The 26,733-nt window shown below is 35.3% G+C and overlaps 1 protein-coding gene across 3 annotated transcripts in view; it reads right to left on the minus strand.

Moving 5' to 3' along the window:
* Positions 1–26,733, minus strand: part of ALDH5F1 (aldehyde dehydrogenase 5F1) — a 267,432-nt gene that overhangs the window by 80,286 nt on the left and 160,413 nt on the right. For all 3 annotated transcript variants that reach the window (XR_016353198.1, XM_089789175.1, XM_089789187.1), the window contains exon 12: positions 26,223–26,289. Coding sequence is in view for 2 of the 3 variants with exons in the window: in XM_089789175.1 (XP_089645301.1) it covers positions 26,223–26,289 (67 nt within the window). In the remaining variant the exon portion in view is untranslated. The remainder of the gene's footprint in view (positions 1–26,222; positions 26,290–26,733) is intronic.

The following is a 26,733-nucleotide window of genomic DNA, read 5'->3' on the forward strand; positions in this document are numbered from 1 at the left end:
GTCCATAACTGGTTGGGGGTTATTACACAAATCGCAAACTTCCTTATTTATATTAAGTCACAGCAGATATTGCAAACACCAACAATACATAAATAATACCAAGTCTTCTATGTGATTTGCTATCTGCTCAGCATTAGTTATAAAGTCGGTCAAATCTGCAATTAAGTATAAAGAGAAAACAACAATTGTAAAGTTTAATATACAAGGATAATCTGAACCAATTGTAAGGTTCTGAAATAATTGCTCAACAATTTCAGTATAACTTATCATTATTATATTAAACAGAGATTATAAATATTGTACAAAATCTGATCAAATCAATTCTAACCTTATATTAGAGCCTAGTTAAGAGACGATCGGATCAGAATTTTATTGACAAGATATATATGCATATTTTTGAAAATATTATCTTATCAAAATGGTGAATGGAATCAAATTTGAAGGTGCTTCAAACTTTGAAGCTTGGAAACTGTGAATGATGCTAATACTAAGAAAGCATGAGTTAAAACAATTGTAAAAAAATCCTCCTAAATCCAATGAGAATGATGAAAAGAGTCAATGGGGAAAGGACATCACCAAAGCGGTGGAATCATTCATAGACAGAGTAAAAGATCATCTACTACCAATTATCACAAAGTTAGACTCTACATATGACATGTTCAAAGCCCTAAAAAACATGTTTGAGATCAACAACACTAGCAAGATTCTCACTCTTAAAAATCAACTCTCTAATATTAAAAAGAATAAAGGAGAGACCATCACCTCATACTTTATGAGGATAGTGGAATGAAAAAACCAACACTCAACAATTGGTCACATCTATGATAGGAAAGAGTTAACTATGGTAACATTAAATGGACTCCCTATCTCATGGGAAAACTTTAGACAAGGAATAAGTTCTCATCACAAGCTCCCCAAATTTGATCAAATAAAAGCTGACTGCATTCAAGAAGAGTGTAATCAAATATCTAGAGGAGTTGGCATAGAATCTAGAAAGAAAAGGAAAAGGGGCAAAAATGGTAAACAATCATTCGAGAAACAGAGAGATTATTTTAAAATACAATGTTACAAATGTGACAACTATGATCACACTGTAGCAAAATGTCTTGATAGACTCAAACATCAAGCTTCCTTTTCGGAAATCAATAATTCAAACTTGGATTCAAACAAACTTGTATTCTAAAGAACTTCAATATATCTCAAAATTTTGTGAAATACTGAATTAAGAGGGAATTCACGTTCTTTACCATCCTCTCCAAGCCTCTTGCAAAATGAAGGTGAAACACTTCCAAGGTATACTTGGTATGATTATAATTATTGAGAATAAGCCTCAACATATTTGATTATTGTACTAATGAAACTAATTATTAATCATGAATGTTATTTCATTACTATTTGGACCCTATGTACATCATGAGGAAGTGACAACTTCTAAATGACTATCACTTGTATTTGTTAAAGTTATTGGAAGGTGACAATCCTACAATAACTTAATCTTCTATTATGATGGATATTTTATGATGTCTAAGCAAATCATGATAGAATATATCTTGCACGGTAGATTAATTTCCTTAAGAAGACCATGAATATAATATTCCTATGATAAGTATTATTGAGGATACTATTGATGCGACTTTTTTATCACTTACATAACATATTAGTAATTGGATATCCAATACGGAGTATTGAACATACAATTCCTCTCTTGAAAAGTTATTGCTCATGGGATATGAGAATAACTCCAATGTTCCTTACACTTGTGGATACTCACTCAATTTAAACCATGCGATTCGTTGGTAATCACGTAGGCAGCCTTACACTGTTCATTCAAGGATGACTTGGGCTTTGGTGAGATGGTGATGATTTTGTATGAATGCCAGGTGATGTTGATGGTGACAGTGATGGTGGAAGATGTAGCGCCAGATAATGTTGATTGCGCGAGGAAGCAATAATGGTTCTAATGACTTCTACCTTCCTAACTTTCTCAGAATGAAATTCGACTACCCAACTACTCGCTTTTCTACTCCTACTCCTTCAACTACTCACTATTCTACTCCTACTCCTATGAATAGAAAGGTTAGCAAATGGACGGGGATCGAATCTAATGAAGGCTAACCAGTGGCCCCACCTCCATAGATGCAATGATTCAAAGGAAAATGAACTAGTTTACCACACAAGGCTTCCCAACCAGCCGCTAGAATGCTAGTGGCCTAGTATTGATCCCTATCAAACATCTACCAACATCACCATACAATTAGCCATCTACTTCTACTCTAGCAACATGAAATAAAATCCTACTTTAATTTGAGAGATGAGAAGAAACATGCAATACACCAAAATGATCATATATATCCACCATGCAAGTCACAACAACGAATAGAGAACAATTTTGATAGTATCTTAGCAACAATTCTCCAACATAACTCTCTCACAAATGAGAGCAAAATGGCCTTATATAGAGGCCAAAATACAATGGATGGTAGAGATCAAAAGCAAGATCAACGATCCAGATTGGATCCTTGAAACCCTAATTAAGGTTGCCACCCCATCAGCCAATGAGAAGCTGTCACCTCGTCAATGGACTAATGAAAAAAGTGCAAAAAGTGGCAACCAATGAGAAGGCACCAAAATGGTGGCCAATCAAAAATAAACACTTGTCCTATTCTAGAATAAAGAGAAATTGCCACTTGGGCTTACATTAAATGATCTTCTAATATAACTCTTCCTTTTTCTTTCATTTTTTTAGCTAAGGCAATGAACTTAGCTAGCCTTTCATTGACTTCCTCCATGGGAGGACAAGGTGTATGCTTTATCTTGAGCTCAGCTGATTTCATCACATTGTTTGATGCTTGTAGTGTCTTCTCATGATCCTTCTCATATTCTTTTGCAAATCCAATAAACGCATTTAGGGAGGAAACGGTGTTCAAATGTTTCTTCTTGATGGCAACCTTTCCTAACTCATCCAATCTTGATCCAAGTCTTGTCTCATTGATATCCTCTTCTCTGATGTCTTCAAAATCAAGCGCTACCGCAACGTCGCTCATCATGGTTGAAATAAAAGTGTCGACACTTGGGTTGTGATGTGCAACCGCCTTTTGTATATCTTCTTTGCCAAGGGGGATTGCCCTTCCTTTAGTCTATCCTTTATCTATAGCATATTTACTATTCCAACATTGGTATCGGTTATTCGCCTCATTTTCGAGAAGAAAGTTGTTTTGGGCATCATATCCTCTTTGTCTTTCTTAGTGTTTGTTCCCTCGGAGTTCTTGCTTGCACTAACATCTACCAACTCGTCAACCTATTACAAGACAGTAAAGTGGTGGACAATTAGACTAGCAGAACCAAGGGAGGCAATCCTTAGACTAGAACGAAAGAAGGAAGTCAGCTTAAAGACCCCTTTCAACTCTAAATGATTTGAAGTTACCTTTAGCTGCATCATGTCTACTGTACCGACATTGGTATCGGTTATTCGCCTCATTTTCAAGAAGAAAGTTGTTTTGGGCATCATATTCTCTTTGTCTTTCTTAGTGTTTGTTCCCTCAAGGTTCTTGCTTGCATTTACATCTACCAACTCATCGCCCTATTACGGGATGGTAAAGTGGTGGACAATGAATGCGAGAAGAACCAAGGGAGACAATCCTTAGACAAGAACGAAAGAAGAAAGTCAGCTTAAGGACCCCTTTCAACTCTAAATAATTAAAAGTCACCTCCACCAATAGCTGGATCTTGGCTCTTTTGGAGTTTAGGATCAGACTTTGAGAATTTCAAATCCCTTGAAAATTAGAATTTTACTCCTTTGGAATTGTCCACCTTTGGCCTCAAAAATCAGACTTTCAGCATGTATCTCCTATGGCACAAAATCAGGTCTTCTCTCAAAAATTGCCAAGAGTGGAAAGTTCTGCCCTCAAAGAAATCTGCCCAAGCATGAAAAGTCTCCAATTTGCCCTCAAAAATCACCTAGGGCATAAATCGCAGCCCCAATAGAAGGAGAAAAATCACCAAATAATGCAAAAATCTTCCACCAAGAGAAATCGCCAAGGTCTGAAAATGGTTGATTGCAAACAAAATTGCCCAAAAATGCAAGAAATCTACCTCCCAAAAGAAATCGCCTAAGAGGGGAAAAGTTGCTCCAAGCCCAAATTCGCCCAAAATGGAGAGAGGACTGCTCTTGCCAAATCGCCAACCTTGAGGAGAAAAAGTGAGAAGTGAGGAGAAAATGGGAGAGAGGCCTCCTCTTATACCCAACTTTCCAATTTCCTCCTAGCTGGCCGACTTGTACCCTAGGAGCAAGAAAAACAATAATTAATGCAAAATTATGGCCCACAATTAAATACCTAGCTAAAAAATTAACTTTGCCAAAATGAAAACTGCTTTTTAAATTTGCCAATTAGTTCCAAATTGCAAAAAGAAATTAAATGGTGCCTTGGAAATGGTAAATGTTTTCATTTAATGACAATTTAGTAATTAATATGTCATTGAAATTGGATTTTGGCTAGCCAAAAGCCAATTTTCAATATTAAATTACCAATTTCATTAAAGGCTTAAAATTTTCAAGACAATTTTAATCCATTTAAAGCCATTTTTTTTGCGATTCAATTGAAATTGATTTTGCCAAGCAATTTTAATTTTTTTGACAAAAATAAAATCATTTCTAGAACCTAAAATCGATTTTGCAATTTGACTTCATCTCCACAAAATTAATTTTTTACCAAAGGAAATTTAAGATTTTCCAAAACCCAAACCTAACAAAATTTCCCTTTTGAAAATTATCCAAATTTACACAGTGATATCCAAATTTTCAAAAGAAAACCTCTAAGTACAAATTTACAATTTTATCCTGCCAAGTGTTGCTTTTTGAAAATTTTGTCCAGCCTAAGGATGAAATTGGTCGTTCTAGAAAATCAAGTTAGAATCGGGTGAAAATAAGCTAAACCTCTCCCCCCCTGGGCCCAAAGGCATCCAAAGCTCAAAATTCTCGAAAAATCAAAATTGTTGGACAATCCAAAAATTTGCCAAGGCGATTAAAAAAAGGGGGTCCCCAAAATTTTGGGGCGATGGTGTGAAAACTTCACAACAGATACCTATGCACATACCTTATGGACATGTTGCATATTTGGTGAAGATCATGCGACTTGATGTTCAGGAGGCCATTACTCAGAGTACTTGGTAAATATCATGCAACTTGATACTCTGAGGCCATTACTCTTGATATCATGAGATGATATCTAACTAGTGGATATGATATCTAATATCACATTAAGGTGATGTATTTATTATCCTCCCTAGCTATGAGGGAGTGTTGGTAATTTATAGCTGCAATCGGATAAATATAATGTGCAAATATGGAGGAGACATAACACAGAATAATTCTTTGTTATATTCGTATATTTATTGAAGAAGTTGATTTTATTAATATTTATAGAAATTAGATGTGTATATGTGTGTGTGTGTATGTATATATATGTATCTATATATCATATGTATATGCATATACAAAGAAACCAGACACGTTGAGAGTTACATGAGTCGGTGATTCATTTCAACCTCATCGGGTAAAACTAACCCTTGGCTCTAACTCAGTGAGTCAAGTGCAAGTCAAGTCACGTGACTCCCCAAATCCACGAGTCAACCTCTAACCTAGCGAATCTGTGCTGGCTGCCCCGCTCGCAGCTGGAAAAAATCGTTTGACCAAAATAGCAAATATCTTCTTCTTTTTAACTTTTTTTCAATGTTTCTTTTTTACATAACCCTAAAAGGGCTTCCCTAACATTCTTATGTCACAACTAGAAAAAAAGGGAGAGAAAGAAAGAGAAATAGGGAGCCATTGTTTTGCAAACAGCTGAAAGAAAGAGAAGAAAAGCTTGCGAAAAGCACATTGGAGCAGCTATATACTTGCATTAAGATCATCAAGGAGTTTATAGGAGCTCTTGTCAACACTTATCAACTCATTTGAAAGAGGTAAGAGTTGATGTCTTTTGGATTTACATGAATTTTTTCTCTATGTTTATGGGTTTTTTTGTTTATAACTGTATTGTCATTTTTTCATGCTTGACTTCAAATCCTACATTGCATTTTATAATCTCAAGTATTTGCAAGTGTTTTTATAGAAAAATGTAGGGTTTGCTGATTTTTTTGTAGTTTAAATTTTCATAGAATACAATGCTTAAATAGTAATTTTTGGTTAAAATTGTCTTATTGCAACAACCTTGACATTTTGAAAACATTTTTATCCCTACTCATAATGGCTGCTCCTCCTAAAAAATCCAAAACCAATCCAAGAGATGAGCGTTGTAAGTACACCATATACTTCCCGGGAAGAGGTAGAAATCAAACAAGATGCTTATTTTGTAATATCATTAATAGTGGAGGGATAAATAGATTGAAATACGATATTGTTCGGATACATGGCCATGATACTGAGCCTTGTAAAGAGGCATCTACTGAAGCTAAACATTTTTGTTACGTTGCCTCAGAAAAATATGAATAAACAAAGGAATTAAGACAAAAACAATTACAAGAGTTAGCTCAAATTGGTCCCTGGGTACCCTCATCTACATCTACATCTGCATCTGTATCTAGTTTTACACCCCTAGGTTGTGTTGAAGAGTGTTCTTCCCTTCCTCCCTTTCGTCCTAGTGCTTCTGCTTGTGCTAGTGCTTCTACAGCAATTCCTGACCCTGCTTGTGGCTCTACCCCTGATAGTAGTACTTGCATTACCTTTCATCCTAGAGTCAAAAAATCTACTTGTACTTCTAGGTTGGACAATTATTTTGTATCATGTACCACTCCTGGTGCACAACCCTCCCTTGAGAGCACGATTTGGTTCAAGGAGATCCATGCTGATGGAAGATCAATTTGCAAGTTTGAGTATTTCTGCAACATTCAATTTATTGCAGGCAAGTATTTAATTTATATTTGATTGTTTTAACTTTTACTTTTAAATTAAACTTTGAAAATAAAATTTTATAATTATAAGTTGATGTTGAAATTTACTAATTTAAATATTTCCATATATGTGACAAGACTCCTTATTGGCAGGGCATGATTGATGCAGTTGCCATCTATGGCCCAGGGTTTAAAGCCCCCACTAAGGCTGAATTGAGTGGCCCCCCTCCTACTAAAAATGGTTGAGGAAATGAATCTTGAGCTAGAGGACCATAAATAGACTTGAACACAGAAGGGTTACACCATTATGATAGATGGATAGACAAATAGGAAGAATAGGACTCTCATTAATTTTCTTGTTTCCTACGGAGGTGATTGATCATCTTGATTTGTTTAAATTTAAAATTTTGATTTATTGATTGGTCCATAATAATTATTTTGTTTTGTTTTCACTTTCAAGACTCACCATGTTTTTGAAGTCTATAGATGCTTCCTCAGATGTCAAAAATGTGACATACTTATGTGAGGCTATTGAGGAGGTCAAAAAGGAGGTGGGGTAAGAGAATGTTGTGCAGGTGGTGAGTGATAGTGCAGGTAATTATGTTGCTACAAGTAAAATTTTAAATTTCTAAATTTTTAATTTTAGTTTTAAAATTGTCTTCATCTAATATATTAATAATTAATTTAAAATTGCTGTAGAAAACTTGATGGAGAGGCAACCAAAAATCTTTTGGACTCCATGTGCGGCCCATTGCCTTGACCTCGTGTTAGAGGATATTGGCAAGCTTGAATGGGTCAAATCATGTGTTGAGAAGGCCAAAAATATTTGCAAGTTCATCTATAATCATGCATTAGTCCCTAGCATTATGAGGGATTACACAAGGAAAAAGGAGTTGGCTCGTCCCGATATTACAAGATTTATCTCAAATTTTATCACACTAAAATCCTTGTCGTCGTTGTTTTCTATTTTGTAGCCGACGGGTAAATAGTTTGTAGCGGATGTAATATTGTGGCCGGCGGACTCCTTCGGGAAGGTTCGGCGATAGTATTTATAGCCCGTCTAGGATCATTGTAAAGCATCATTCATCTACTATTGCGAATATTATTCTGCTATTCATGTTCATTAAAAAAAAAAAATATTTGAATAAAAATCTCCTCCATGGGCAGTCTTCGCCGATAAAAACGAAGGCCGCGGGCTTAAAAGAAAACAGTCTTGCCAAAAGTCTCCGCCGGTAAAAGGAAGAGGACAGAAGGCATAGAACTTAGAAAACTCCTCCGGCCAGCAGACTTCTCTACGGGAATACAAGATTTCGATGCGCTTTCTTGGGTTTTCTCTGTGCTTCAGTTGAACAACGTAACTGGCGTCAGCATACTAGGGAAGGTTGTTCTCATTTTTCGGGCAGTTGGCCATCATTCTTTTGCTGTTGGCGGTTCTCAATTTGTGCGCTTGGCAGTTTCCATCCAAAGGATTAGGATTTCCGCCAAGAGTTTCGAGAGGCGCACTAATTTCGTCAAGAAGGAGAAATTGCAAAAAAAAAAACGACGACAGATTCAAGTTGTTTGGAATGAGTTACAGATGATGCCAAAGGAAAGGGGACGCATCCGTGGTTGCCAGAAAGAGTGCAAAATCGGCAGAAAATGACAGAAATGGTGTTCCGTGCATTTCTGTGTGGGACCCCGCAGGGGTGCCCCTCGACCCCGCCGGGGGCGTTGCCCCCTGGACCCCCAGTCGTTGCGGATATCAGTCGTGGGAATCTAACCAGTTGAGAAGAGTTGAAGTTGTTGCAGGCATGGACTGTTTGTGTACCGAGGCACTAGGAGTAGGTGTTGGCCGAGAGGCTGTCTTGGTGGATGCGTAGAGAGCTCGAGAGGAGCTAATCATCCAGTTGGAGGCAGTGCAACGACACTTAGCTCAGTGGACCCAGTGTTGGAAGCAGAGAAAGTAGCACAGGTGGCTATCAAGGTCAGCTTCATCAAGGAGGCAGTGCTGTGTTAGCAGAGGCTACAGGCACGGGACGAAGGTGACAGTAATGTGTCAGAAGTAGATTTCTCTTGTTGTAGTCACTCTGTTAATGTATTTTGTTTGTTAATTTGTCTTAGATATTTTGTTAGTCGTCAGGAGACGACTTTTCTTTTTGGGGGGGATGGTGTTAGCCGACTGGATGGGTCCGGCGATGTTTCTGTAGTCGACGGATTGACTGTCGTCGATGTTTTCTATTTTGTAGCCGACGGGTAAATAGTTTGTAGCGGATGTAATATTGTGGCCGACGGACTCCTTCGGGAAGGTTCGGCGGTAGTATTTATAGCCCATCTAGGATCATTGTAAAGCATCATTCATCTACTATTGCGAATATTATTCTGCTATTCATGTTCATTATCTGTATGCATTGATTTCTTTACCACTACGGTAAACACAGGAGTTGAGGAGAAGTATGGCCTCACGTGGGACATAATTGATAGATGGCAAAATCAGCTTCATAGATCCATCCATGCAGCAGCCTATTACCTCAATTCGACATTCTATTCCCGTAATGATTTTAAGGCAAATGAGGAGGCTCTTAGTGGCCTAAATATTGTAATTGGGAAGATGGTGAGCACTGCTGCCATAGATACATTGCTTGAGGTGGATGCCTATAATAATTCATTAGGGCCCATTTTTGGAGGCCAAATATGCAAAGGTCATACAAAATTGCAGCTAGGTAAAAACCGTTGCTTATGCATTTTAATTTTATTATCTAGGTTCTAGCTTTAAAGGTGGAAAGAAAAATAATCTTGTTTTTCCTTTTCCTTTTTTCAGATAGATGGTGGCAAATGTTTGGGCCTTCAATCAAAAACCTTCAAAAAATCGTCATCCGCATATTGAGCTAGCAATGTAGCGCTTCTGGATGTGAGCGCAACTGGAGCATGTTCGAGTACGTCAACTCAAAGAGGCATAATAGGTTGTCTATGGAGAGGATGAATAATCTAGTCTTTGTGCATTACAACTTGCGCCTTAGGAACAAAGATTTTCGATAGTGACACCTCTCTGATTACTCTAGAGGAGGTTGATCCATAATCTGAGTGGGTTACTAAGGCTATTGATCCTCTCTTCAATGATGAGGACATAGAGTGGATTGACCAAGTGGACAGCGAGGCTGAGGTCGTGGCTATGGCAGTAGAGGAGTAAAGAGCTACAATTGATCCTAGTGGCCCCTCACAAGCAAAGACTATGGTCATCTATCATCCAGGACCTACCTTAGATGCCTTACTAGGAGGCATAATATAGATAACTCTAAGGCTGAGGCCGAGGATCTAGATGAGGATGAGAAGTCATAGCTATTGACTTGTTTTTGTTTACATATGTTTGGAACATTTTATGATGACTATTGATGTGATGGATTTCATGGATTTGATATACATTTTGATTTGACAATATGTAGAATTTTGAATCTTATAGGTTATATATCTATCTATGTTTGCTATTTCCTTTAGCTACAATGTACCTTTGTGCTTATGTAATAGATGTATGTTTATTAATGTGACCAAATTACCTTCTATTTCATTATGTTATTGTGTCTTTAAGCTTTATTTAGTAATGGGTGCATGGAATGTTCTTTAAATCCTAAAAATCTCTAAATTTCAAGGTTTTTGTCACTTTGCCAAGTCACTACCGAATCACAACCAAGTCCAAACTGGGTCACAAGTCGAATTGCCCTTGTCGAGTCAGAGTCGGATCCGAGTCTAGGAACTTTGTGTGTGTATATGTATATGTATATGCCTAGATATGTTCTCATATACTAATTTCATAAATATCAACTTAACAGAATGATAAAAATAAAATAGGGCACATATTTAAATAATGGCTGCTTTGTATTAAGCGACTGAATGGTCCCATGATTTAATTAGGAAAGACACATCCATGAATGGACGTGTCTCCCACGTGGGAAGCATGACTATTCATGGTTGTGCCTTCCCAAATCATGAGCTTCCCTATTTATATCAAGTTGCAGCAGATATTGCAAACACCAATGATACATAAATAATACCAAGTCTTCTACGTGATTTTCTATCTGCCTGACATTAGTTATAAAGTCAGTTAAATCTGCAATTAAGTATAAAGAGAATACAATAATTGTAAAGTTTGATATACAAGGATAATCCGAACCAATTGTGAGGTTCTGAAATAGTTTGCTAAACAATTTCAGTATAACTTGTCACTATTTTATATTAAACAGAGATTATAAATATTGTACAAAATCCAATCAATCAATTTTAACACTTAGCTTTGGTCCTGATGATCTGAAAACACTCAAATGCCTGTCAGATGGGAGAACTGGACTTGTCGAAAGTCTTCTTCATCCCACATAAGTAGGTACTTATGTTCTTTGCAATAAGTTTTCTAGAAGTCAACACACTCATCTTGAAACTTCTTGTCAACATTCCTGAGATCTTGTGGCCAAAAGTCAGCTTCTTCAATATCATCATTTTAGATTGGGACAACTTCCTCCATCACCTTCATAAACCTGTCAGCTGGAAGTTTCAAGGTGAAAGTCACCTTCTCAACAATCAAAAGCACAGTGAATCTATAAGTAGACTCGGTATGGACACTCTCTTTCCCTAGACATGTGTGTTCATTTCTTTTCTTCCACAAATACAAGGACATTAGTAGACAATTCCAACCAAGAGACATTATGCCCTTTTACTTAAACCCTTGAAAAAAAAACCATAAGAATTTCAGATCAGAAGCTTTTGCTAGTGTCGTTCCATTCCTCAATACTACCCACAAAAAGAGACTAGGTCGCTACAGCATAATGACACTGAAAAAAGATACACAAACAAGTTTCCAACTCAGCACAAAACAAACAATGCACAGAAGTGGTCCTAATAACAAGTATTTTAGTCCAAAACTGCCATCTAAAACAATTTTTCTTTGGTTTGATTTCATTAGACCAACAAGATTGCAGAGTATATTTCAATAATTTGTGCTTAAGATTCCATTTCATATTCACATGGTCAAGAATCTCATGGGTTTTGTAAGGGAATAGTACAAATTCTCAAGGATATTATGGGTTATGTCAGGGAGCAGTGCAAATTTTTAGCCTTCAGGTTGAGAAAGGGGGTACCATCGACCGACATTATATTGGAGAAGAAGATAGCTTCAAATGGACTTAATAGGCCTCTTCAGATTAGCAAGAGATTTGCACAAAACAGAGTACATCCTATTACTGTCAAATAAACGGAATTCAGCATTCAGATTCTCCCAGCTTTTGGTACCTTGCTCAACACAAAGATTTTCCAAATATGTTAGTCCTTTTACATTCCAACTTCTAGCAGAACAACCTTGAAGAAGAGCTAACATTTTACCATTGTGTTTAATATTCCACCAGGCAGATCCGTTGGAGATTAAGTTCTTCACTTTGCATGAGACTCAATTTCCATGAGAATAAGTGCAGTTAGCTACATCAGATGCTACAATTTCCCATAATTTTTTCAAAGTGCTCTTAACATAGTTTTATGCTTTTACTATTACTTTTAGCTACAGGCAGAGATCTATACCCAAGAATTTCACCTTTAGAATAGTTAGTAGCGTCAGAGGTAACGTTGGATCACAAATACTGCAAAACACATTGGATCCAAATGGAAAAGCACTAAATTTGCCAAATAGAATGTCATGACTATACAGCCCTTTCCATTTTCAGGCCCCTTCAAAAGAGGCATCATGGATAATTTTCCTTATCATCACTTTCCATGGCTCCTCACCTTCGAGAGCCTTCACAATCCAATTAACAGATAAGACAATGCCTTGTTTCCTCAGGTACTTCAGTTTAAAACTCCTTGATCTTTTCTCTGACAACACCACTCCCAACAGACTGCATGTTTCTTACGTTTCTCCCTCCTATCAGACCACAAAAAATGTCTACTTAATTTTTGAACTCAGTTGATTTGATACCTTGCAAAGAACCAGGCAAAAGCATACTAAATAGTATAAGACGAGAATATTTTCTGACAAACTTGAAGTCTTCTGCTTGTGACAAGTAGTTCCTTTTCCAGCTAGCTAGTTTCCTTTCAATTTTATAGAATAAAGACAGTCCCGAATGTTAGGAAGAGAGGGGGAGACCGAAAATGGGATCCCTCAATATCTAACAATTTTATCAGGACCTCACCATTGCCAACCATAAATATTAATCCAATCAAGAAGACAATAGATCCGACTGAGGAGCCAGATGCCTTACAAGAAAGCTCAAGCCTGCTAACCAAGTCACTTAAATTGCCTTCCTTACACACTGGGAACAAAGCAGTGGCATCTGCAAACTGAATACTGAGAGGAGGGCCATTAGGAAGATTAATTCCTGCAATTTAGAGCCCAGCTTATAAAATCTGATAATATAGTATAGCTCCTCTGAAGCAATCACAAATAAGGCCTGGGCTAAGGGGAAGCCTTTCCTTATTGATATGCCTAGAGGAAAGGCTTCTGTAAGCTCCCCATTGATGTGGAGTTATGCATTAGCATCTTGGAAAAGAACCTGTAACATTTCGCAATATATTTCAAGGAACAGAAAGCCTTCAAAATAGTCAAGATGAATGACCATAATACCCGGTCATAAGCCTTTTGGCTTTTAAAATCACGTAACTGGATGCCTAGTTGTCCACTCCTTTTTGCCCAATTTAGACCTTCCCAATTAAGTGATTAAATTTTCTAAAATATAACTCTTTTTAATGAAATCTTGTTCAAGTCTGATTAATAATTTGAGACAAGATGTTTGTCAGCCTCTTAACAACTTTGCAAGGATTTTAGAAGAGACATTCAATAAGGTTATGGGTCTTCAGTTTTTCATGTGGCCTTTGTCTCTATCTTTAGGAAGCATCACAATCGCACCTTTATTAATTTATTCACCCGATGTTCCATCTAGAATAGCTTCCTGATAAACTTCAAACAGATCCTCAACCACCCACTCAATATTGTTCTTATGAAATTCTATTGGCTGGCCATCTGTGCCAGTAGATTTTCCATTATGGAAGGAGAGAATGGTGAATTTAATCTGTTCTTTTGTGAGCTCTTGACTACCTACATAGCCATATCCCAATTAATTTAGTTAGGGATTAAACACTTGCAAAATTCTTGAGCTTGCATACAATTGATATCCTCTTCTTCCATGATGAATAAGGATTTGTAAAAGATCAAAAACACATCCTTAATTTCTTAGTTTCCAGTGCACCATATACGATTGTCTAAACAGCTCCTGGTTGAGGCAATTTTAAAATATTTGGTACCTCAGTCACCTTTTATAATCGAGTTCAATTGCGCTCTTACTCTAGGCGCTTGGGCCCTTAAACATTGAAATCTCCTGAGATTATGTTTTATTATATTAGGCTGTCCATTGAGTTCATTGTTGCCCCTATTGTCTTAAATTCTTCTCTACGCCCAGTAGTTCTCATGGAGCTTACACTGCTTCCTCTTGTTTTCCATGGCTTCTCTTCGCTATGCCCAGTAGTTCAGATAATTATTACATCAAATTAAACTAACCCTGAAGATTTCTTCCAATGAAATTTTTATATCTAATTGGTAATAATAACCCTTGTCTGATTAATTGCAAGCACTCTAGAGCAATAAATTATATTTTAAACATTAAACAATATCTTCAACAGGTGAAGGGAGTTGCAAGCTACTTTTTTAACATTTTTCAAGTAGGATGTTAGTTACAAACAAACAAGCTCTCTATACAATGAAAAAGTAATAAGCATTTGAGGACTTGGAAAGCAAGAATGTTAGAGGTTCAACTGATCCCATCGCCATTGGTATTGTTTTCTAATCAACTAATGCCTTTGATGATGATGAAGAAGAAGAAGATTTAAATAATTCATTAGATGATTGAAACTTAGCATAAAGTTCCAATTGTTGTAAATCAAAACAATGGTGCTTGAACTCAATAGTATTATTATATTAGTATTTTGATGCTCATATGATGCTATGATTACAAGTTTATGATGTTCTTTTTGTTTTTATGATACTATGTGACATTCTAATCTTAATTCATGCTTCTAGGCTGCATACATGTGTGTGTGTAAGTTTTACATGTTTTTCAACTAACGAACTCAGTCCCCATTTCAATATTTTGTCATACCAATGAACCAGTTCTTCGAACCCGAACTTCAAACTGAACCTGAACCGACAACTTAGATAAAAAACACAATTTTGATTTTAAAAGGGGATATGTGAGGTCATGAAGGTCCGTATTGCTTTGAGGGTTTACTTTTGCGCTTGGTGCTACCTCTTAACCTAGTCAAGGGTGTTACTCCTAGACTCCCACTAGTTTATAAGTCTAACCAAGTAATAGACCAACAATTAATCATGATTACAAAATATAAAAAGAAAAATGATGCATATCCCTTGTTGCAGATCTCATCTTCACAATCAAAGTCACAACCATAGATTATACTGTTTCATAAATTGGACAACTTGTTCAGTATACAAGAACAACCAAAAACAAAGTTGGCATGCTCTAGCCATTATACCACTCGTATGAGTTACCCCATGGTCAATAGGAATGGCACTTTCATGTCGCAAAACTATATCAATCATACCCTGGACAAACAAATCATAGAATAATCACATCTACCAGTATCCCAATCAAGGTCCAACTAAAATATAACCAATTATCATCTTACTTAATTGTTCCTCTTTGTTAATGAGTTTGATAGCATAATGGGTAGTTTTTAAGGCATATGTCATGCCCCCCCCCCCAATTTTAAACAAGGTTTTTTTGTTATCAGTAATAGGCCAAAGCCATGGTTGATTATCATTATTTGTTGTGATTAATTATTATTATTATTAGTTAAGATTGAGTAGACTCGAACCCAAGACCTCTCGTATAAGAGGCTCACAATTTACCATTGTGTTCCAAGCTCTTGCCTATTTCAAACAAGATTTGTATAATAATTACATAATAAAAATTATTAAATACATGATGACAATAAAATTCAAGTTTTAACATTAATAATAATTAAACAAATAAATAATGATAAAATTATTAAAAATCTCTATTATTAATATACTTATATAAGAGTAAAATATATATAATATAATATACTGATTAACAAAAAAAACTTGGATATATAATAATTGAAAAATGAAAAATAGAAAATTAAAATAAATCTAATATATTATATGTTAAGATTGTGGATCTCTGATAGATAAAACAATTACAATAATAATGATAGCAGAGAATGTCCTTACTTGAATATTTACTATGCTGAATATATTTCTCCTTCAGTGCTTTGCAGGGTGATCACGATCTGCCTTCCTTCGACTTCAAGTTGTGAATGAATAGAAGAAACAAATTGAATATGAATTGCTCTGCAAATGATATTATAGTAAACAATGTATTTTATCCAATCGTAGGTTTTGCAGATGCCGTGAATTGATGTCCTTGTCCTACGATCTGTGCGGCTCATGTATATCTTGTAAGGAGTCATGACTCTACGTGGCCTTTGAGCCACGTAGGTTCATGCCTCTTCGGAGGCATGGCTTAACAAAACAAAACAACTTTATTGTGTGCTTAACAAGAAGCCCAATAACATGAGGCCCAATAATATCATGAGGCCCGAATTAACATGTCTACCGATAATAATATGGAGTCCGATAACAGTGGATTAGATAGCTGTTGTTAATCATATAATACACATTCATTACTACATATACATAAGTATATATATATATATATATATATATATATATATATATATATATGTAGGTATGATAATCAGCAGCAATCTAATTCATCTATAAGCATAGATCAGTATATCAAATAATCAATGTTTTACTTCTACTGACACTAAAACATTAACACTCCCTCTTTAGCAAGGAAGAAGTAAAACATCATTAGATTAGAATCAAAATCATTATGAATTCAACACAATGTATATTAGAATCTCTTAGCAACATAAAATATTTTCTATGATCTCTACTTGCACTTAAACAATGTCTAGAGATGTCCATAGTGATAAAATTTTCATGATCTCTACTTGCACTTAAGCAATGTCTAGAGATGTCTATGACACATTGCACTTAAGCAATGTCTAGAGATGTCCATGACACACTCATGATCTCTACTTGCACTTAAGCAATGTCTAGAGATGTCCATAATACACTCATGATCTCTACTTGCACTTGAGCAATGTCTAGAGATGTTCATGATACTAGGTCTATTATTTACAAGATCGTCACCTTGTAAATAATTTCCTTCTGAATGAATATGTCCATGAAAGATCATCACCTTTCATTACATATCAGATGCTACTAAGTAATCAAATAGAAGCATAAACTCACATGAATTAAACATTTAGTTTAAATTTCATTATTACAATTAATCATACCAAGTTTTTCTCTTAAGTATTTCAACTTCACTTTAGCAAGAGGCTTAGTAAAGATATCAGCTGTTTGCTCATTTGTACATATATATTCTAGTTGAATGACTCCTTGATTCACCATGTCTCTAATGTAATGAAACAAAATTTCAATGTGTTTGGAGCGATTGTGAAATACTGGATTTGATGAAAGTTTAATGCAACTTTGATTATCACAATAAATCACAGTGGGCTTCAAATGTCTTTTGAATAAGTCTGATAACAACTTCCGTAGCCATACTGCTTCTCTAGCACCCCAGGAAGATGCAATCTATTCAGCTTCGGTGGAACTTAATGCAACTGAAGTTTGTTTCCGACTGGACCAAGAAACCATCCTAGATCCTAGACTGAAGCAATATCCTGAAGTACTCTTCCATTCAATAGAGCTGCCAGCCCAATCGAAATCTGAATATCCAAGAAGTTCAATGTTGACTTTATCATATTTGATTCCCATTCCAATAGTGCCTTTTAGGTATCTCAAAATATATTTAGCTGCATGTAGATGTATCTTCTTAGGTGCACACATAAACTGACTCAAGGCATGAGTAGCATAGCATATGTTAGGACGAGTATTTACCAAATACATTAGGGATCCAATAATTTGTCTATAGTAAGTAAGATCTGTAGGTTCAGATTTGTTCATGTCATCTTTCAATTTGTGTAGATTTACTTCCATAGGAGTAGCTGCTGATTTACATTCCATCATTCCAAATTTTAGTAAAATGTCAATTGTATATTTTCCCTGATTTAGAATAATGCAACAGTCTTGTTGCCAAACTTCTAATCCCAGAAAGTAGTGAAGTAGCCCTAAGTCTTTCATTTCAAATTCTGCTGTGAGTTCTTGTTTGCATTTCTTTATGAAACGTTCCTCACCTATTATTAGCAAATCATCAACATATAATCCAAGGATAATCATATCATCACCATCAGTTTTGAAATATAGATTTGGGTCAACTTCATTTTTGGAATATCCTAACTTCAATAGGTGGTTGTCTATTCTTTCATACCAAGCTTTGGGAGCCTGTTTAAGTCCATAAAGTGTTTTCTTTAATTTACAAACATGAGTTTTGCTGTCATAAGTATTGAACCCTTCTGGTTGTTCAATATAGACTTCTTCTTCAATCTTGCCATTGAGAAACGTTGTTTTGACATCCATCTAATGTACCTTCCATCCTTTGGATGCTACGATTGCTAAGATGGTTATGATTGAAGTATACCTAGCAACTGGAGCAAATATTTCTTCATAATCAATGCCTTCTTTCTGAGAGAACCCTCGAGCTACAAATCTTGCTTTGTATTTTTCAATACTTCCATTTGATGCATGTTTAATTTTGAATAACCATTTGGAAGAGACAACTGATTTGTTCTTTGGTCTCGATACAACATCTCATACATCATTTTTTAATATAGAGTTATATTCTTCAATCATTGCTTCTTTCCAAAACTGATTTGAAAGTGCTTCTTCAACATTAGAAGGTTCTGATTTTATAAGTTCAATTAACAATGCAACATAACATGATTGATTTCTAGTACTTTTGCTTTCTTGAATTACTTCATCTGGCTTAACCTGATTTTCTTCTATCATTTTTCTAGCCCAAAGAGGTCTCTTTTTATTATTATTAGTGTTTTTAGAATCTCTAGACATAGATGAAGGTTCAGAATCATTCTTCCTCTCAATTTATGTAGGTTGATCTTATTCACATATGGACTCTATAATGGATTCATCATTGTTACTAGAAATTTTAAAGGTTGTGTCTTCTTCAAATTTCACATCTCTGCTAATTTCAATTGTTCTTTGACCTAGAATGTAAATCCTGTATCCTTTCATGGTTTCACTATATCCAATAAATATTCTCTTCTTTCCGGAAGGTTCTAATTTTGTTCTTTTCTCTTTTGGTACGTGAATATAAACTGGACATCCAAATATTCTTAGATGACTTAGATCAGGTTTAATGCCTGTGAATACTTCCTCTGGAGTGGTGTTCTCTAATACGGAGTGTGGGCATTGATTTTGAATGTAGACTACTGTGTTAGATGCTTCAACCCAAAATGAATAATGAAGATTTTGATCATGCAACATAGCTCTGGCTGATTTGACTATAGATCTATTTTTCCTTTTAGCTATTCCATTATGTTGAGGATTATAAGGTACAAAAAACACCCTCTTAATCCCAACAATAATGCACAAGTTCTTAAAAATATCAGATATGTATTCACCCCCATTGTCTAACCTTAAGGTTTTAATCTTTTGTCCTGATTGGTTTTCAACTAAGACTTTGAATTCTTTGAATTTGGATAAGACTTCAAATGACTCTTTTTGTTTTAGAAAATAAATCCAAGTTCTCCTAGAGTAATCATCAATAAAAATTATATAGTAGAGACACCCATTAAAAGAGGGAATTGACATAGGGCCACAGAGATCTGTGTGAATTAGTTCAAGAATGGATTTGGATTTATGATCACTTAGGGAAGGATTGCTTAGTATTCTTACCTAATGCACATCCTTTACAAATACTTGAATCATCAGATTTTAGATTAGGTAGACCTTTTACAATTTTCCCTATAGATGATAATGCTCGATAGTTAAGATGACCTAGTCTCCTATGCCAAATTTCAGAGGAATTTGAAGTTTCATGACTAAGAGTTAGGTTTAGATTCTGATTATTACAAAGTTTATAAAGACTTCCATCTCTAAATCCAATGGAAATGGCATTCTTAATATTAAAGTTCTTGGGCCAAGATAGAACTGTCTTCTTGAAATGTAATTCTGAAGCCTTGATCAGCAAGCCCAGAAATAGAGACTAGGTTTTTTTTGATTCTTGGTACATATAAAACATTTTTGAGTTGTAGTGTAATTCCTGAATTTAGTTGTATTGAACAGGAACCAATTCCTTTAATAGGATAAGTAGAGTTATCTCCAATGGTAACTTCTTCTGAAGCTTGTTTAGAGAAGGTTTCAAATTTGTCTTTAAAGCTAGTGATGTGCCGAGATGCTCCACTGTCTATGATCCAAGTGTTGTGGTTAGAATTTATTTCACTTGAAAGGGCTAAGTAAAAAGCATAATTTTCTCTTTCTTCTTTCTCTTTACTTTCTCCTTTAATTTATGCTAAGGCCGCTTGTATTTTCTTCTTTTCAGGGCAGAACATATAAGAGTGACCAATTTTATCACATTTAAAGCATCTAACTTTGGACCAATCACGTTGCTTGTTTGATTTGTGATTTTTTTTAGATTCCTTATTGTTATGCTTGAATTTTCTTTTCTTGTTTGATTTAGCATAAAGTGCTTGGATGTCTCCCTCTTGATTTGTACTTAGTCCTCTTGAAGCCAGTCTAGATTCTTCTTGAGTACATTCATTCTTTAACTGATCAAATTTAGGAAGTTTGGGTCGTGAACTTAAACCTCAAATAAAAGTTTCCTATGAAAGAGGAAGACCTCTTAGAGTAATCATGCTTAGCTCCTTGTCATCAACTTGATTTTTCATAGTTGCGAGTTGATCTTTTAGTTCAGTAATCCTTAATAAATATGAGGTTATAGATTCTCCATTTTTCATCTTTATATATAGTAGATCTTGTTTTAGAGTTAATAATCTACTAGTATTGTTGATTTCAAATGTATTTTGAATAGAGGAAAACATTTCGAATGCAATCTGAAGATTAGCTATTGATGGAAGAATATGATCTTTTACTAAATCTATAATGATCTTCATTGCTTTATTATTATGTCTTTTCCAAGTTACTTTTTCTGACTCATTTTCAGGCATGGGTAAATTTGATTCAATATATTTCTCTAATTCCATTTCTCTTAATATTATTAATAATCTGATTTTCCATGAGGAGAAATTTGATGCCCCCTCAAGCCTATCTTCTATTTTCACATGATTCGCTATTTTAATAATATGTTTTAGCCTCTTTCGTTTTCAGACTTTGAGATTTCAAGCTTTACTTTGTAATAGTTTTTCTTATCAAAATAGCTCTGATACCATGTTAAGATTGTGGATCTTTAATAGATAAAACAATTACAATAATAATGATAGCAGGGAATGTCCTTACTTGAATATTTATTGTGTTGAATATATGTTCTCCTTCAGTGCTTTGCAGGGTGATCACGATCTGCCTTCCTTCGACTTCAGATTGTGAATGAATAGAAGAAACAAATTGAATATGAATTGTTCTACAAATAATATTATAGTAAACAATGTATTTTATCTAATCACAGGTTTTGGAGATGCCGTGAATTGATATCCTTGTCCTACGATCTGCACGGCTCATATATATCATGTAAGGAGTCATGACTCCGAAGAGTCATGACTCTACATGGCCTTTGAGCCACGTAGTTTCATGCCTCTTCGGAGGCATGGCTTAACAAAACAAAATAACTTTATTATGTGCTTAACAAGAAGCCCAATAACATGAGGCCCGAATTAACATATCTACTAATAATAATATGGAGTTCGATAACAGTGGATTAGATAGCTGTTGTTAATCACATAATACACATTCATTACTACATATACATATATACATACATACATACATATATATATATATATATATATATATATATATATATATATATATATATATATATATATATATATATATATATATATATATATATAGGTATGATAATCAGCAGCAATCTAATTCATCTATAAGCACAGATCAGTATCTCAGATAATCAATGTTTTACTTCTACTGACGCTAAAACATTAACATTATATATAACACAATACAATATATATTGATATATATCATATATACTATATAGTATAACCTGAAATTAATTAAAATTATTATAAAACCAGTATAATATATCATTAGATTAATTATCTACCACACCTTTCATGGTCAATGACTTTCGGATCTAAGATTATTATCTTGAAGCACAGGGTATTCATGGGAAAAACATTGAAAATGATTGGCAAAGGATTCATGATGGTGCTATTTGGAGTCGAATAAGAATACATATTGGAATGGCAATTGTAATATACACCATTGAATAGAAGAGAAAATAAAATTTCAATACATCAGAATCAAAGAAACCTATTGAGAATGTGACACCTGTATTCCAAAAATTTCAATACATCAGAATCAAAGAAACCTATTAAGAATGTGACACCTGTATTCCACCAATTGCATATAATAGTACTAAGTGAACGAAGAAGGTCAACTCAATATCGCATCAGAATATATAGTGATTATTACCAAGGAGAGCCGCTAAACAAACATCTCATCAAATAAAATAGAAACAAAGTTTCCAAATTAGATGGCTAAAATACACATTCGCACATTGGAAAGAAATCAGGTTAAATATAACAAGAAATACTTTTGGAACAGAAAAGGACAAGAAATAAGACAGGAATAGAAAAACAAAGGATGTTCGGCAATGACAACCATCTAGTCATTGGGTACCAAAACAAAGTAGAGTCAACAAACGAATGAAAAGAGACCGATTCGACTCTCATTCTTCTTACTAATACAAGGTTACATAATGAAAAGGCATTACAACCCTCATATATTGTTCCTTGTGGTTCAAAGACATTCAATAATCACATAAAGAGTAAGAGATCATAGTCAGAAAATTAAGGAATATAGCCTAAGGAAAAACATCAATATAGTTAATGGACCAAAGAGTAATGCAAACAAGAGTCCCACAAATCGTTAAAAACATCTAATCACTACAAACATTACAAGCACAACCTTTCAAGAGTTGGTCAGCCAAAGAGAAGGTGGCAATCATACTTGAAGGAGCACAAAAAAATCTCTAGGATCATCATCAAATAGTAAGAAAATGTGGAGTTGGAGAGAGTATCAAGAATCGTGGTATTAGACTAGAGAAGCAAGTCCTAAAATATATGTTAGTTCATTTATGATAGGGAATTATAGTAATTGGTATCATGAGTGTAGGGCCTAATAATACAATGTTGTAATTAAGGGTAATAATTGGGGTTGGGTAGTTGTCAGACAGGGGTTGTGTCGGTTGGTTTTCCTAACCAACCAACCTCTATTTAAAGATTTTGGACTATGAATAATGTACTTGTTTTTTGGTAATCAATAAAATACATGGTTCCCTTCACCAACTTTGGTACGTATGGTAATTGCATTAAACGTTATTTTGATTCTTGTACAATTGAATATTTGTTTTGTTATTCGGGTTGATGTCCATTCTACATTTTGGCGTCATTGCCAAGTAAGAGTCAAGAGGAAGGGAGTCGTACTATGGGAAAGGAAGGACGTGCGGTGGAGGAAGGAGTACACACAAGAGGGTATAAGGTTGCCCATTCTAGATAAGTCCCTGTGCATGGTACAAAGGATAGTAGTGGTACAGTAGAGGATAGTATGGAGATTGTTGGTACGGAAGGAAATATGGGGGTTGCAGGAGTCTGTAATGAGCACGTGGTCACAGAAGAAGGGATGCAAGGAGGTGCACAGCTACTTCCTCAATCAGGTGCTAAACACATTTCCATTCCAGCGAACTTCATTTCTCCGAATGAGTTGCCTAACACTAAGATGATAGATCTTCAAGGCCATAGGAAGGCTTTACAGAGTATTAGATTGGCAACACTACAAGGTACTGAGGTGGTTAAACCAATTGCCCTATTGGTTCAACCTATTGGCAAGAAGGTGGTACAGAATAAGTCCACGGCGAGAACAAGTACAAGTACACCACCAGTAGCACAAGGTGAGAACACTGATGTTGGCAGAGGCAAATAGTTTACTACGAAAATTTGAAATGATACCGCCCCTTTCAATTCCCTTGTAAATGGAGACAGATGAGGACTGTGTGGAAACTCACAAGGAGCCATTAGCACTAGCTGGGGTAGCGGTGGCACTACCTTCATTTGGGGACAAAGATGAAAACTTTCTCAAAGAGTTGTGGGACATGAGGTAAGCTACTAAGGAGATCATAAAGAAGGTTCAAGGGCAAAACTTGGATGTCATCATCAGGGTAGCAAAGTCGCTAGTGGCATTTATGAGGACCGACTACCATACAAACTGGAGTACTTATGTAGAGTGGAGTCGTGCATGAATAGGCAGCAGAGATATGGAAGGCTAAACTTATAGTCCCCTCAACACTTGAGCAGCCATCTCTCATGCAATCCCTCTCACCAATGGAAGAAGCATTACAAGGCACCTTCCTAGCATGGCAATAGGCAAAAGACTTAGCAAGATGGCTGAAAGAAGAAAAGGAATTGGTAAACCAAAAGGAGGTAGATTGCAGACTAAGAAAGCAACTTTGGGAGCCAAATTGGCAGAAACAGAAAAGGATAGAATGGAAGCCCTATGCTTACTTCAAGGAATTCAAGCTAAGCACATGGCTGCTCAATGGGAGTTAGAGCAAATTCACCACTAAGGATCCAATCCAGGGACATCCTCTCACCCTACCTCTTGAAGTATAGTTTCTTTTGGTTTTGTTGGGCAGTCGTTTGAAAAACGACTCTATTTTTTGGGAAGGATAGATGTAAGGCCTGATAATACAATGTTGTAATTAAGGATAGTTAATTGGTGTTGGGTACTTGTTAGCGAGAGGTTGTGTTGGTTGGTTTTCCTAACCAACCGACCTCTATTTAAAGACTTTGGAATATGAATAATGTACTTGTTTTTTGGTAATCTATAAAATATATAGTTCCCCTCGCCAACTTTGGTAAGTATGGTAATTGCATTAAATGTTCTTTTGATTCCTGTACAATTGAATATATGTTATGTTATTCTGGTTGATGTCCATTCTACAATGAGTTGCTGAATATTTACTATCACAATAAATATGCATATATACTAGAAGCATTGACTGCAACCTAAGAATCCCTAACCTACAATACTCTATCAACCAATAGAGTTGCAAACATGGAAGCATACATTCAAATCACTAATATAGGAAAGATGTTACAAGTGGTCATATGCTTTAAAAGGAATAAATAGAGAAAGCAATTAGAAGTATACATAATTCAGGTAATGACACACTTTGTCTAATCCAGGCTTTTGTCCAACAATGAGGAATAACAACCAAATTAAATTTAAAAGAATTGGGTACAAATTTTGAATGAGAAGAAGTTTCTTGTAATTGAATTCAAAGAAATCAATCCCAAACCTATTGGATCTGACAGGGGATATTATAGCACCGTGAAAAATCCAATAATTAAAATTTAAATCCCACATAAATATACAAACCAACCAGCATTTCTTTTGTAACTCTGCTTTTATATATATATATATATATATATATATACATACATAGAGAGAGAGAGAGAGAGAGATATCACCATCTTGAAGGCTTCAGGAAAACTTCAATAATAAATCCCACCTAAATGTACACACCAGCCAAGCATGTATTTTAACACATGCTTATATATATATATAATGTTCCCCCGAGTTTCCGGGACGGGGACGGCAAGGGATAGTGAGACGGATTTCTAGGACAGAAAAAGGTTTTGTCGATTTTGGGGACGGGGGAATGGCAAATGGGGACAGCTATATAACAATAGGGAAAATTAAAATATATAAAGAAATTTAAGATATTTATATGAAAACAATGATAAAGCATGTACTTATACATAATAGAACCTTTAATATAAGAATCAACATAATTCATATGCCAAATTTGTGTTAATTTGAGAATCAAAGTCTAATTTGTTCTAGAAGTCAAAGTCAAAGTCCCCTAGGTGTCCCAAGTCTCTAAGATGTTTCCAGGATGGGGACGGCTGAAAATATATCGGGGACACATCCCCAGAAAACACTCTATATATATGAGAGAGAAACATCTTCTTGAAGGTTTCAGGAAAACTTCAACAATAAATCCAACCTAAACATACACACCAGCCATGCATGTCTTTTAAGTTTTAACACACGCAGATAGGTATGCATGTGTGTGATGAATAATTTATCAATGATATCATTTAAATATTTGAATTTCTAATAAATCAAAAAAAAAAACATTAAGACTGGAACATCATACCTTCTTGTACTAATATTCTATTTACACAAACACAAGTTTGTCCAGCGTTACGAAATTTGGCTGCCAGCTGCATAGCACAATTAAAACTATTACAATGTTAAGAAACAAACTTTACAGAGTCAGTGAACATTAACTTGAGTTATAACATCAATGGTTTCCTTAAAAATGTGATGTAAAAATAGCAAATTATAAACTTAAAACCAACAGAGCTGATGAGCAGGTACTAGGATAGTGCTTGTAACTTCATTCCCTATTGACTTCAATAGTTTTGAGAGTCATCTGAGAAGAATCTTAAAGAGACTCTATAATTCACAATCAACAGTGACATAAGCTAAAAACTAACAGTGCTAAGGACCAGGTACAAAAACATTGTTTGTGATGTTGGTCCCTTCCGAGTTTAATACTTTTGAGATTCATTTGCAAAACGATGAACAAATGACTGCAGATTCCAGAACCAATGGTGATCATTAATTAAAAAGTAACCATAATAATGAGCAGTATTAGGATAGTG

Source organism: Cupressus sempervirens, chromosome 1 (genome assembly GCF_028749045.1).
Source record: "Cupressus sempervirens isolate cs-2001-9-10 chromosome 1, ASM2874904v1, whole genome shotgun sequence".
NCBI classification, from domain to species: domain Eukaryota; kingdom Viridiplantae; phylum Streptophyta; class Pinopsida; order Cupressales; family Cupressaceae; genus Cupressus; species Cupressus sempervirens.